Source organism: Berghia stephanieae, chromosome 2 (genome assembly GCF_034508935.2).
Source record: "Berghia stephanieae isolate SIO BIC M18660-M18661 chromosome 2, UCSD_Bste_1.3, whole genome shotgun sequence".
Lineage (NCBI taxonomy): Eukaryota > Metazoa > Mollusca > Gastropoda > Nudibranchia > Aeolidiidae > Berghia > Berghia stephanieae.
This window is the reverse complement of record NC_088361.1, coordinates 107326118-107341159: the sequence shown is the minus strand read 5'-3', so window position 1 is coordinate 107341159 and position 15042 is coordinate 107326118. Positions and strand designations below refer to the sequence as shown.

Below are 15042 nucleotides of genomic sequence, written 5' to 3'. Positions count from 1 at the left end.
ATATGATTAGCTTCTGCCTCAAAATCAATACTGGTCAGGTGAGAAGACTTTGCACTGATGACTTTGGGCTTGATGAACTTAGTAATTCACGGAACAGTGCTAAATACAGATCATTGAGTTTGTGTATTTGTGGTTCTTCTTTTTGTAAACATTTGTTAAATTTATCAAACAAAGGCATGATCCACAGTAAGAAGGAACAGGAGGTTAGTGCTCTCTTTGATTTCAGAGTTGAAACAAGCCTATCAAGTCTTGAAGACTGAGATTGAGAATTATGTTGAGAAGACTGAGCAATGGCTGATGTCCCTGGTTTACTAATACTAAACATTTGATTGACAACTTGCTCAGAAACATCTTGGGGTTTTTTGGATAATTCTTTTTTCTTTGCAAGTGCATCTTCTTCAGACTTTAGTCTCTTCAGGTAATCCAACAAAGATTGCCACAACTCTACAAGCCTTTCCAGTGATGTTGTCAAGCATAACCATCTTGTTGGACAGTGCTTTAATATTTTTTTTGTTTCATCATTGTACAGCATTTGGACTTTATTGAATTCAAAAACTCTTTTTTCAGAATGATGAAAAAAATAATATAATATCACTCCATATGTATATATTATATATACCGTTTTGTGAATATCTTCCATAACTCTGTGCTACAGTGTGGCAGAATACTGGCCCCCGTTTGGGCAAGGTCCAACCTCACTAAAAAAAGTAGACACTGCCTTAAAGAGCACAATGCGAACAATTTCTGATCCACTCCAACTCAGTGGCTACCAGTAATGAGTGTAATCACCCCCCCCCCCCCTCCTTTAACCTGTGTAGAGAACATGCCATACAAAAGAAAAGATCAACAATTGGAGAACCAAACATCGAACACTCCACTAAAAAAACATCACACAATCTGCCCCTTCAACGTCTTGACTGATATCTAGAAGACCTTTCTATAAATATAAAAATGACTCCTTGACATCAACTCGCACTACTGGGAAAATGAAAGGGAAGTGAAGAAGCCAACAAATGACGACATTCCAACTTCAATACCTCTACTAAGTTTTTACACCCAAAACAGAAATCAACGGTCCTCCTGCAATAGGATAAGAGCCAAACACGGTAGATAAGCAGACAACCTGCATAGGAGGGGCTACCAGCCAACAACGTGCCAGGTCTGTAATGCCCCAATTCAGAAATGGGCCACATTGTTCTGTATGGCCCCATCACGTCTGTAGTATAGAAGGCAGCTGTCACATTGAATCAGGGCCCATGGATGGAGTTTATCCTAGTTTCTTTAGCGCTAGCAATTGCTTGCTTCCCTTTTAATAGGACACTAGTCTATCGCAAAGTACTTTCCCCCTGATCTGACCAATCACTGTGAGGTAGACAGGGTGGTCAGAAGAAAAAAACTCGGGATTGATCCCATTCACTTTTCCGTGCACAAGATTACGGAAATAAATCCCAATGTTTAATGTTATATTTTTTATTCCCTTAATAAATATCCCTAGAAAGACAGCCCAGCTTCCGGCTAAACTAAGTGACACTCGCTTTCGGATCGGAAGGTCCTGGGTTCGAGCCTCGCTCACACATAGTCGAGTCCTTGAAAAAGACTCTTTACTCACATTCCCTCACCATACTTAGGTGTAAAATAAGTACCTGGCCATTAACAGCGTTGTCTCTATCAGAAAAAATTGTAATATCGCCTAACACTAACATGTCCCGTCCTACATGTAAAGTGTTTGTCAGGGACCCTTTGTAAAGCGCTGTGAGCACGTTTAGTGGATATCGCGCCTTATAAAATCTAAAAAAAAAAAATCCAGATTGATATATCCCGACTAGCCCAGAGGTGGGGTTCATCTTAAACATTTAAAATTACTACTTACTTAGAGCAGAAAAATTAGGACCAGCCTCAGAGTTTAATTCAAGCGAGAGTTTATCTTAAGCAGATTGCAGTATATATAGAAGACCAAAAGAACCCATCCAGAAACCCATGGTTTCATCATGAATTATTTTGGATTAAGAAGAAAAGTCGATAAATAACAATAAAAATAGACCATACAATGGGTAAAATCATTTATTTCATGGTAAAAGATGTGAAGAGAATAAATGGCATTTTAAACATAAGGTTCACGCACAATATGGTACAGCACTCTCATCCATCATGTCATTTTTTTAAAAATCATTATCAATATCAAATCATTAATTTGTTAGGACTGTTAAAGCATCTACAAGGTTTCCCTTGTATTCTCTCAACACACGTTCAGCTTTTATTCTTGGGATCTCCATTTCTTGAACCTGAAAATAAATAAAAATAAATGCAATCAATATATCAAAAATGATTTAATAATAAAAATGAATTGTGTCACACACGCTTCAATGTTATTTCGGAATAATGTTATCCATTTCTAATGGACTGGGCATCTTAGAAATGTAAATACATGAATACCAGTGGATGGCAAATAAAAATATTGAAATTCAAATAACAACATTATGAAACGAAACAGAAATATTAATTTTGCTAGTTCAATGGAACCTCTCTAATCAGGAAATGCCTGTCACTGCCAAAATTGTCCCAATTTGCCTGGCAGGTGAATATTCCAATTATCACCCAAACCTTGGAGTTCTAAAACCTCTTTAGACGGATTGCACGGATACTGATATAGACTGGTTAGTTTGTCTAACAACGAATGACCTGTGCATTCTTATAATTTTGTTCATATTTATATGTCTGGGAATTAGAATTTAGACTGGTATTTGTATTAGTAGTGGTGTTAGGGATGATGATGTGGCGGTGGTATTAGTAGTGGTGATAGGGATGATGGTGTGGTGGTGGTTATAGTAGTGGTGGTGGTAGGGATGATATTGTAGTGGTTGTTGTAGTAGTAGTGGTGGTAGGAATGATGATGTGATAGTAGTGGTGTCGGGGATGATAATGTGATAGTAATTGTAGCAGTGGTGGTGGATGTAGTAGAGGTGACAATGTAGTGGTAGTGGTGGGAAAATGATTTGGTGGAGGTAGTTGTAGTGGTGGTGGTTGTAATAGTAGTGATGGTAGGGATGTTGATGTAGTGGTTGTATTCATAGAAAAATTTGATAAAGGAGGAATTGTGATGGTGATGAGCGGAGATGAACCACCATTTAGGCAGAAATATGCCTTTAGGCGTAAGATTCTCAGCCCTGTTTTAATAGGCAGTTGTAGTTATTGCTGTATGACAAAGGCAAATGCTGTTTACAAATTCCCCTCCAGGTCATCCAATCAAGTCATTAAGCCAATAAAAATCACAGTGTCATCATACTTTAAAGCTTTGATGGGAACCAGAGACACTCAAAGCAATGTTAAATAGACGCAGATGGTTGTCAACACCTTTATCAAACAAAACAAGATCGATTGTTCAAACAAAACAAGAGCTCCTCCAAGGTTCCTTTACATGTGAGGCAGCAGCAGCCTCTTATGGTTCTCACACTACTATGTTATGACGATCGACCCAATCAGCAAAGTCCGGTCCGCACTCGTGCACAGTCGCGAACCCGCCCGGTAGCATCGTCACAACACACCGTTCGACTAGATGCTCTGATGTTTGGGAAGGTAAGAAGAGAGACTGATGCAAACTCAGACTCAGACTTGGATTAAGGCTTCGACCCACCAGAGACTCACATTCCCACCCTATAGTCATAGCTCCCTAGTCTAGAGTGACTCAATGCTGTCAAAGTATGTCACATGAATTTGTCTTTATCTTCATCATGATGCAATAATTGGTGCGTTGTTGGCATTTCTGTGTTGTGGATTGGAACGGCGACTATGTTGAAATTTAAAATGATAAATGGGAGGGAAAAAAAAAAGGAACAAAGCTTTTTTTTTTTTATAGCTTTGTCAATTACATATCTTTCATATTTTCAAAATGACCACAGCAGTGACATGTTTTCATCCTACCCTTACTAATACTAATACGCATACTAATACAAGGAAAATGATGCTTTGTCACAAATATGTAATTTTCACAGATTTTCGTATGGACACCACTTTTAGATATAAAATTTGTAATTTTCATACCAATTTGCATCTCTGATAACAATAAGTCACTTACAATAAGATCAACATCAGATTTGTTTATTTTGACTTTTGACAGCTCCTTCTCTTTCTTATTTTTGTTTTGGGCCTCTTCATTCTGTCGATCACTCACAACTTTCATTGCCTACAGGGAGGAAAAAATGGATTATGGTTATGAAGTAATAATTGCAATTATAATAATAATGGCGATGACGATAACAATAATCAGTGCTGATGGTGACACAAAGTGAGAAAGGAGGAAAATTTTGAACAATAGCCTTTACGGCCAATTTTTACTGCACTAACTCAAAACTATTAGAGCAATCCAGATGATAAATCATCATTGTCATTGATACTCCAGCTAACTACACCTAATTATTCCACCAAACATCAAGACTCTCATTGCTAATACATGGAGAAATGTAATTTTGTTAAAGGGGGAAACCACATCTCTGACTCAAAAATCGAGGATTTCTGCAGATCCAAAGAAAACCATCAGCACTGGATAATAATGATATTTTTTTTAAATAAGCTTTTTTCTGTCAAACCTAAAGTCTTTACTACATGTCGGATTGGACCAAATAGTGCATATATAAATATCTTTCATTGTTATATTATAATCATTTAACACTTTGAACGACATACTTAGACTTAGAACTAATATAATTTTACAGCCATTACTTTCTCAATTTCTTTCATGGAAATTTAGGGTAGGGAAGTCAGTTGGGAAATTTATATTTCAACAAATGTATTTGATCCATGAAGAAAGTGTATCATTTGAAATAACAATTTTGTGTTAAAAGACAAATTTGATTGATTTTTAAAAACTTATCTAATACTTATATTTCATTGCTTAATTCAATCCTTTATTCAAATGTAACTGCAAGATACAAGTTTGTGTATCTTTCCTTATAAAAAACACCTGGTAAGTGAAAGAAGAATATTGGCTTCAAAATTCGAACTTCAAACCACTGCAAAATCACAAAGCTCAATGTTTTGTGCTTTGTGTATCCAGACATTGTGAAAAACTGAGAAGTTGGTTAGTTTTCATATCCATTTGCTTTTCATTAGATGTGCTGGAGTGTTATCTACACTGACACCTGGTGGTTATGTGTGGTCTTGTGGTAATACACTAGCCTTCAGATCGGAGCTCCAGGGTTCAAGTCCCACTCTGAGTGGCGCATAGCTGAGTCCTTGGAAAAGGCTCTTTACTCACATTCTCACCATACTTAAACGTAAAATGAGTACCTAGCCGTTAATAGTGTTGCTTCTGTCCAAAAAAATATGCTCTTGCCAAACAGGCGTTATGCTTCGTCCTACGTGTTAAGTGTTACTGTTGGCTAGGGACCCTTGTAAATCACTTTGAGCACATTTAATGGAAATTGTGCTATATAAATGCTCTAGCTTTAGTCTCCTGACTGACAGTAAGATCAGGATTTTCATTTCTCTGACTCCACTTGTCGCTCGGTGAGTAAACAGTTCACAGATCACCGTAGTAAGAATGTGATTTACTGTAGATTATGTTGTAATGTATGGGCCACAAACTGAATACCAGGTATGTACATAAAACAAACAGGCTAATTGGGGATCTTTCATAAAGAAGTGCTACCTACTGAAACTGAAAGAGACAATCTTGTCCTAGACCCCTGAACTTGCCCACCAACTGTTTTGACATTGGATTTTATTAAAGTACTCTTTTACAATTGATTTGTTTTGTTTTTTTAGTGGGAAGGTTGAAATGGGGATTCATCAAATATTAATGAATTAAGTGGAGGGGGTGCCAACTTTTTTTGTTGTTTCTAGCAGATGGAGAGTTTTGGTGGTAAGGAAAAGCAAATAAAAGAATGAAATCTCCAAGTCTAAGGGAGTAGACTAAACTTGAAGAATCCGCTTTTTCAGCAGAATTCAGTTTTCTCAACTCACATCAAGTTTTATGTTTGAGTTCCAATCCAATCCAATCCAATAATAATAATAGTTACAGCTTCATGTGATGAAGATTGACGCAACTAGGTGTGGTGGGGGTGCATTGACGTAATATCTTGTTTTAACTACTGGTCGAGATAACTCTACAGAATATTGTCGGGTTATTGAATGCTCTGACATTTTCAGGGATGCTGTTCGGTGCGCAAATGCCTACTAGGGAAGAATGACTGTTTTTGCCCATTGGAATTTGGCAGCGTATATATGCAATTTCTTTTCTTCTGTGGTTTTTCAATGTGTTAATAGGGATGGTGGTGGTTACATGTCAGCCCTTGAACAATATATTGAGCTTTTGCGTCTTACTCCTTTCAATAAGTGGGGTCAAGTTTAAATGTTCCATCATGTGTTTTACATAGTGTTGTCGGTTGTAGTCATTACAGACAAATGGACAGGCCCTTATTTGAATCATTTCTATCTTCTTATTGATGTAATCGGGTACCATTTATGCTGAATTCCAAAACAGGTCTTACAATTACAAATACTTTGAAGCACTTTTCTTTCACTCTTGTTGGGCATGATGATAGGTTCCGGCGTAGAAAGCTGAGGGTGTCATTGGCTGTTTTTGTTGCACATCTTTTTAGGTTCCATCTTGTTTGTTGTTTTGTTTTTAGGTGTTTATTAAGGTCATTTAAGCGCCCGATCTAGCTTTTATCAATTTGTAGCGGTCATGAGGGGCCATAGCTGACCAATATGCTGTTGTAATAAAATTTTATAAAACCATAATTATAATATTTAGATATTCTTTGTTTTTTGTTGTTTTTTTTTTTTTTTGTATGTTATTTACAATTTCTGCAAGGGTTCGCATTCTTACATTACAAATACTTTAAAATTCGACTGACTGGAACTGGAACAGAGACTTAAGTCCCTGATTTCATAATGTTGGGATTTTTTCTGTTCTAATTGTCTACCTACACGCTAATAACACTCTATCAAACAAAATATATCGAACTGCGAGGTCACAGTCACAGTTGTCAGTTACATTTTTATTTTTATTTTTGAACAAGGCTTGTTACAAACATAGTAAACGTAACCAGGACAGATGCTACTGGGGCTTACAGAGTAAGGAAAGCCTTCAAGTGACCGGCCATGCAGTGGCTGTGAATGAGAGAACTCGGCTGTGGAGACGGAGCAGGAGACTGAGTGCTAGTAGAGCTAGATAGATAGTGTCGGTGAGTGAGTGGGTGGAGAGATTAGGCACTTTGATAACTCCAGTCCAGTGGCCGCCGATAGGCTCACTGTAAGGTGAAACTCGTTTTTTGGAACTTTATTTTTGACCCTTTACTGTTTTGGTCACCATGGCGTTATTTAAGAACCTATGTGACTAATTTTGGTATCATTATAAAGGGCACAAAACAAGCTTTCTAACGGTGTATTTCATTCTTAATTCCTGATTGTATTTCTCAGAAAGCTTATGTAATAAAAATTTATACATTTTTGAATTACAAGAACTTTTTAAATTATGGATACATTTTAATTATACTTCATACATCGATAGACAATTAATTGAAGAATATCTCTGCCAAATTTCATCAAAATTGATACACTCGCTCATTATTTTATTTTTCCGCCACCAACCCCACTTTTTAGGACAAAAACCTCATATTTTTTTCCATTTTCATTTATCCTTAACTTCTTCCATACTTTCCATACATGAAAATGATTTATATGAAAATAAAGGTTATTTTCTGACCTTTAAAATGATACCTAACACTTGCCATTTATTTTTTAATTCAAACAAAATTACTGAAAACAATAAGTGGGCCATGTTAACTGCAAGACTCAAAATTTCCCGATAGCCGCGAGATGCTGGTTTTGAGGCAGCGGTGAGATCACAGATTCTCTCTGTAGAATTGACAAAAAATTTCAGTAGAAAAATATAAATAACTCTGGAACCGTAGGTCGTAGAGAAACAAATAAGGTATCAAAGTTTATGTTTTTTCAAGTCCCATCCCCCTGACTGAGTCAAATCAAGATATTTTGAGTTTGAAAATTTTATCAAAGTGCCTAGAGAGATGCCTGCGAGTCCATACCGGCGACCGGCATTCTCATCTTAATCTTACTTACATCTTGAATGTCTTGTTGAGAAATTTCTTTCTCCTCGACAAAGTCTGTTACTTTTTCCAAATCAGCAGCCCCAGAATCATGTTTGACAGCTTTTTTGCTTTTAGATTCATCACCTTGCTCACCATCCTTTGAATCGGGAATTTTTTCATTAGAAGCCATGTTGTTTAGATTTAGCACTGAGAGACATGAGAGTAACTCGTTTTCTTCGAAGGTACGAAATTAACGTGAAATAAAATATTTCGACATTTTATAATTTCATTCGGTTTTTTATAATTAAGTTATAATAAATAATTCTTCTTCCCCCTCCTCCTCATCCTCCCAAGAAGTAGAAAGAGAAGAAGAAGAAGAAGAAGAAGAAGAAGAAGAAGAAGAAGAAGAAGAAGAAGAAGAAGAAGAAGAAGAAGAAGAAGAAGATGAAGAAGAAGAATCAACCCAATGCTGAATCATTTAGACGATAAGTCGATAGAGGGTTTCGATAGATACATTTTTATATTTTATTATGAGCTATTCATAGACAATACAATAACAAAATATTTTGGCGTTAAAAAAAGAAAGAAAAATGACATTGTCTCTGACTGGATTCACACCCATATGTACATTGTCATGTTGGTATTACGACACGAAAATAATGAATGATTAAGTCTCTGGGAACTCTTTAAGCTAACTTTGAGTTCATCATCTCATGTTGATTTGGTTTGTGCATCGTGGAAATGGAAAACGAATCCAAAGTCAAAAATTTGCAAATTACAAAATTTCTTTTACTAGAACCATTATACCCCTACAATAACTCCAGTAATGACACTTGTGACATTGATGATATGATGATGATGATGATGATGATGATGATGATGATGATGATGATGATGATGATGGTGGTGGTGGTGGTGGTGGTGATCGTGGTGGTGGTGGTGGTGGTGGTTGTGGTGATCGTGGTGGTGGTGGTGGTGATAATGATGATGATGATGATGATGGTGGTGGTGGTGGTGATGATGGTGGTGGTGGTAATGATGATGATGATGATGATGATGATGATGATGTTGATGATGATGATGACCATTATTACAACATGTATGACATGATTTAAACATGTATTTTGACACTAATTATAAGTTGGTGGATATGTATAATGGATATAAATGTCAGGTAAAATTCTATTGGGCAAAACCTGAGAGTAAAAAACAATAGTAGGTACTGTGATAAGAAATTCATCAGAATAGTTAATTAAAACCGGAAGGAAAGACAGCAATCATATGTCATTTCTGCTTCCTGCTTCAGTCCCCTGATTCGTGTCTGAATTAAAATCACAAGACCCATATACAAGAGGAGACTAGTAAGTATTATGGCTCCATGTTTTCTAAGTGTGTGATTAAATGGGTTTTTTATTCTATTTGCGATCCTCAAACCCTTTGAGAAGCTATTTTAACTCACTCAACCCTAACACCAACTGTATCCGTAGTAATTTACCCGGGTTACTTTTACCCCATGTCTATTTATTACATTTTTATGAGACAAATTAATTATAGGCGTAGTATCAAAGCTAATGTTTTTGGTTTTTTGCATGTAAATGATAGTTGAATATAACTATCTATCTATGTACATGCTCAATTTAAATATATTTTTTTCCAATTTTGGAAAGTAGCAAAAACCTCTAGGATTGAGTGAGTTAATGGGGTTTTTTATTCTCTTTGCGATCCTCAAACCCTTTGAGAAGCTATTTTAAGCAAGTTGCCCTTTGAGTCTTCATCAAAGACAAGCAGGCTGAAGCGGACTCCATGACAGCGGCAGAGATGAGAGATGATCCATCACAATGATGAAGACTGGAGCAATGTGGAAAAGTCTGTGCAAAATCTCAATGTGCAGTACAGTGCAGGCAAAAGAGATCTGAACTCTTTAGTAGGACAATTTTGGTCGCTCAGAGTGTGCCTTTTTTTGTTTTCTTTTCTGAAAACAAGTGCGGCTATGTGGTCTAGTGGTATGACACTCGCTTTCGGATCGGAAGGTCATGGGTTCGAGCCTCGCGTTCGGCGCATAGTTGAGTCTTTGGAGAAGGCTCTTTACTCACATTTTCTCACCGTACTCAGGTGTAAAACGAGTACCTGGCCGTTAACAGCATTGTCTTTGTCCAAACAAAAATTTGTAATATCGCCTAACAGGCGTCATGTCCCGTTCTAAATGTTACGTGTTGCTGTTGGCCGGAGACCCCTTGTAAAGCGCTTTGAGCACGTTTAGTGGATATTGCGCTATATAAAAGCTCAAGTCTTTTTGTGTTTTTTTTTCTGACTATTGTGACTCAAAGGCTTAAAAAATGCTTTGTGAACTGTGGGAAACTATAAACCTAATTTACATTTCTGTTATTAAGTGGTTGACGAAGTGTGTTTACCCCTCCAAATTAGCCCAAGCAGGTCTTAGATGATTTCTTAGCCTTCCTTTGTTTTACTGTAAATCTGATGTACTACAAAATGATGTATAATTATGTCTTAAGTTTTATGTTGTCCTGCATATAAGAAATTAAGATACCAGTTTATTTGTTTACTCGAGAATATTTTTGTTTGCCAACATTAATTTGGACTCTTCAATTTACTCTTCTCATACCTTCCAGATACAGTGAACATGTTCTTCATACAAACTGTGTTGATCTGTTTACTAACGTTTAACTCACTCAATCCTAGAGATTTTTGCTAATTTTCAAATTTTGAAAAAAAAATGTATTAAAAATGAGCATCTACATAGATAGTTTTATTCAACTATCATTAACATGCAAAAACTAAACTTTAACTTTGAGACTACGCCTATAATTTGTCTCATAAAAATGTAATAAATAGGCATGGGGTAAAAGTAACCCGGGTAAACTACGAATATACTCGGTGTTAGGGTTGAGTGAGTTAAAAGAAGCATTATAATTATGTCTTGAAAGAAGACACGTGAATAAGATTGCTTTGTTATTTCATTTGACTACCGTTATTCAAATGCTGATGACAGTCACAATTACAGCATTTAAACGCTGTACTTAAGATTTTATTCTCCACCTTCAACTTGGTGGTGTAGAGATAGTCCCTCTAAATACCAATACAGCCAGTGTTGTTCAAAATTTGTTCCTTTTTGTATGCAAATCAAAGCAAATTACTCTGTAAAACTTCAACAATTAATAAATGTTCTTTTAAAAAAATGATTGAAAAATAAAATAAAAATTCACACAAGAAATCAATCATTCATTTTCTCTTTTTGAGAGTGTCAGTGATAACTTCCATCATACAGGGCACAGTCGAAGCGGGGTCGGCCAGTGACAAGTTGGGCCTAAAACAATGGAAGAGCTTATGACCAAAAAAATACAAAGACGGTTATAAAACAATCTAACAACTCTTAATTTAACAAAAGAAAAAAGGGGATATTAAGATCCATAAAACTTGCAAAATACTTTCAATCATTTAAAGACCAGATATATAAAAATATGATTATATGTTATATAATCAAGAACACATCATGGTGATATAATTTTCTTCAAAAACATGGATAAAGTTACTATAAATCAGATCATTTTTTAAAACATCAATAATAAGAAACAATTTTTTTTAAATCATAAGGAGGTGGTTCAATTCACGCTTTAACACCTGATTGGTGACAAATTATTTTGGTGAGTATATTCTAGGTTCAATGCAATGACAAATTATTTCAACAAGTTCCAGAATTTCAAAGATTATAAGAGTTGAAGGATCATGGAATTTCGAGGGACAGAGTTTTACTGCTTGAAGAAATTGTCTGATTTGGTGCACATTAAAAAGACAGAGTAACAGGTATTACTGCTCAGTCCTCACAGATGACCTGGTCCGTCTTTTTGAAACAGGTTCTCTTTCAATTGATTTACTCCTCTTTGACATTTTTGCTGACAGTGGATCATGTTGAGTCCCTTTCTTTCTTTTTCTACCATTTCCAGACAGCATTGTGTTTTCTGTTTTCTGCTCTTTTGTCTTTTCTCCATTAGTAGCTTTAGCTGTTGTCTGTTTATATTCCTTCAACTTTGTGCGAGTCAACTTTGATGATAAGGGGTGTCCATTTCTTTCTTGGTCGTGTCCAATGGATGAAACCTAAACATATGGGAAAAGTAAAAATAATAACATGTATAATTCATTTTGAAAATATCATTCATGATGATCTGATTAACTAAGGACTATCAGATTGTGTTGTAGTCGAGGCAACTTGTTGGTAATTCCATTTATTAATTTCATTTTGAGCTATTTTATTATTCTGACACGAGCAGCCTAAATGTAAATATGGCCATGTTGTTATGGAAATAAGTAACAAATCAAGATGCTCTTGTAAATATCACAAGCGTGTGTGATTTATCTTAAATAACCATGTACAAACATGCCAACTTTTCCCAGATGAAATTGGGGAAATTCTTTTTGGAAATTTGGTATTTAAATGAAAATATGATAAATGATAATGATTGTGATTGTGGTGGTGATTTTGATTGTGGCGGTGATTTTGATAGTGGTGGTGATGATATTGCTTTAGTTGTTGTTTTGATGATGATGATGATTATGATGATGATGATGATGATGATGATGATGATGATGGTGATGATGATGGTGGTGGTGGTGCTGTAGTTGGTGATGATGGTGATGATGATATGGTGGTTGTGGTGGTGGCTGGTGCAATAGTTACCCTGCATGGAGCCTATGAATAAGCCACTTTACACATATAAATTGATTAACCTTTACCGCCACTCGCTAAAACGCACCCTATTCACCACATGTGTGGTCTTTTAGACCCGCCTATAGCTAAATAGAGATTTATTTCTTACGTCTCATTCGCCACTCGCGGGTCCTCTTAGACCCGGTGACTCGGGAAGAGAGAAGTATTTTGTGCCCCCGATTCGCCACACGCGAGGTCTTTTGGACCCAGCCATCATAGGGGAGAGTCGGGGAAATTCGCCACTTCTTACACCCCTCTCTTTAATGCAAATAACCCATCTTACCTGTTATTGGACGAGTCCAAGTGTCACATCATTTTCTTTCACACAAATTTCAAAATGGATCCGGCAAGCATCCTGTGCGAATTTTTTCGTGCGGCAAGGTAATTTGAAATCCCATTTCTAGTTTTCTTTGATTTTCTTTTTACTGTTATGATTGAGAAGTACTAGAAATTCTGATATTACTATTTATGTACTTATATTTTCATCAGCAATGTGATTTTCTACACGATGCCTATGACTAGATGTGTTGTGAAACAGCACACTACACACTTATCTAGTAGACTCGCTTATGATGCACTTCTCTACCTACTATTCGCAGGGGTTCTTGTCGCTCCCGCTCAGTTGGTCGTGTACTGGACTCACACGATCATTGAAATCCCAGACAGTCCGCTTGCTTTTATAGTTGGAAGCTGTGTTTATTTTATGCGTTGCCAAGAAGACACATTTATGTGTTGTCACATATAGGCATATTAGTGGTAGTAGTAGTAGTAGTAGTAGTAGTAGTAGTAGTAGTAGTGGTAGTAGTAGTAATACTAATAATAATAATATCAGTATTAGTATTATTATTATGCACCCCCCCCCCCCCACAGTATACTGAGCTAACCAATCTACCAATGCCCACGAACCCGAATATCAGCTTTTGAACTGCCAATGGGGTGTGAACCAGTCAGAGTCTGAACTTACAATCTCTTGGTTGCGATGTTTTTTCTTTGTTCATAAAAGATAAAGAAATAAAGTTGCACTGGTACTGGTACAGCTGGGACTGTGTTTGTAAGCTTGTCCTAAAACAAAATGTCCTGTGTTTGCTGCTGGATGAAGTACTATCATTCTCGTGTGTCAAACCTGCTATTGTATCTTTTTTTTTCAGCCTTGATGTGCCTAAAGGCTTATTAAGCCTCTTTGAGGAGGAGGAGGTTGGTGCTGCAGGGAGGAGACGGGTGTACGGTCGCCTCTACACCCGTATACGTGCCTCCCTGCCACCAGGCAAGTACCGCGTGGTGTGGCCAGGCCCGATACGGGAGGCTGTGAGGGTGGCTGTGAAAAAAGCCGATGGAGAGGTTGTTGGTCTTTATGACCAACAGCATGAAAATAACCCTGCAGTAAGTACATCTAGTAATTTCATAGCATTTAATATGTGCCTTATATCATTTATTTTCCAGCTTCCAGCTCATATTTCAAGATGTATTCAAAAGAGATGGGTAGGCAATTATTTCCAATGCCTATGTAATGAGAAGGAGTGTCAGATGCGGTATAGCAGATTCACAAACATCATAATCATACCAAGGGTGCATATATCGACATGGTGCTGCATGCATTTTTTTCTTCATTTTTAAGAAAGTATAACTTTAGCCAATTAGTTGTACAGCTCCATGACAATACATTATTAGTATGGGTTGAAGAAAAAAATATGAAAGTGCAATAGTAATATATATTATTGTTTTTATTTCTCTCTCTCTCTCTCTCTCTCTCTCTCTCTCTCTCTCTCTCTCTCTCTCTCTCTCTCTCTCTCTCTCTCTCTCTCTCTCTCTCTCTCTCTCTCTCTCTCTCAGAATTATGTCATTTGTATGCAAAGACTTCATCATGAAAATAAAACATAAACAAAATTCGTCTTATTCTTGCTAACAACAGGTCCATCACGTCACAGCAGACGAACTGGCAAGGGTGGACTGGCTGGGTTCGATCAAGAGGAAGCGGGTCGCTTCACCAGGACCTGCATTTAAAAAAATAAAATAAAAATAATATCATTAATTCAATTAATTGATGTTGTTAGTACTTCATTGGCATACATTGCTCTCGGTAGTATTGCTAGTGTAACAGGTTTGCCTCATTCTCTCCAATTTAAAAAGTTTTAGCCTGATATTTATTCTATCCTGCTACTACTATTGAATGGAATTGATTGATTGAAAATATCAAAGTTTTATGCATTCTATGTTTCAATTAGTCCAACGGAGAATGAAGAATACCTGTTGCACGGGTGGTACTGTAACTGG

At 36.6% G+C, this 15042-nt stretch overlaps 2 protein-coding genes across 2 annotated transcripts; one reads left to right on the top strand and one right to left on the bottom strand.

Moving 5' to 3' along the window:
* Nucleotides 1-2043: 2043 nt before the first annotated feature.
* Nucleotides 2044-8272, bottom strand: LOC144966193 (huntingtin-interacting protein K-like). The gene is made up of 3 exons (XM_078902349.1): nt 8080-8272; nt 4073-4180; nt 2044-2282 (listed from the first exon to the last, which is right to left on the bottom strand). The coding sequence occupies exons 1-3, from the start codon at nt 8236-8238 to the stop codon at nt 2187-2189; spliced, it is 363 nt and encodes a 120-aa protein (XP_078758475.1). The 5' UTR covers nt 8239-8272; the 3' UTR covers nt 2044-2186.
* A 4159-nt stretch (nt 8273-12431) lies between these two features.
* Nucleotides 12432-14805, top strand: LOC144966663 (uncharacterized). The gene is made up of 4 exons (XM_078903420.1): nt 12432-12490; nt 13261-13392; nt 13920-14151; nt 14681-14805. Exons 1-4 carry the CDS (start codon nt 12432-12434, stop codon nt 14783-14785), a joined length of 528 nt encoding a protein of 175 aa, XP_078759546.1. The 3' UTR covers nt 14786-14805.
* The last annotated feature ends 237 nt before the right edge of the window (nt 14806-15042 follow it).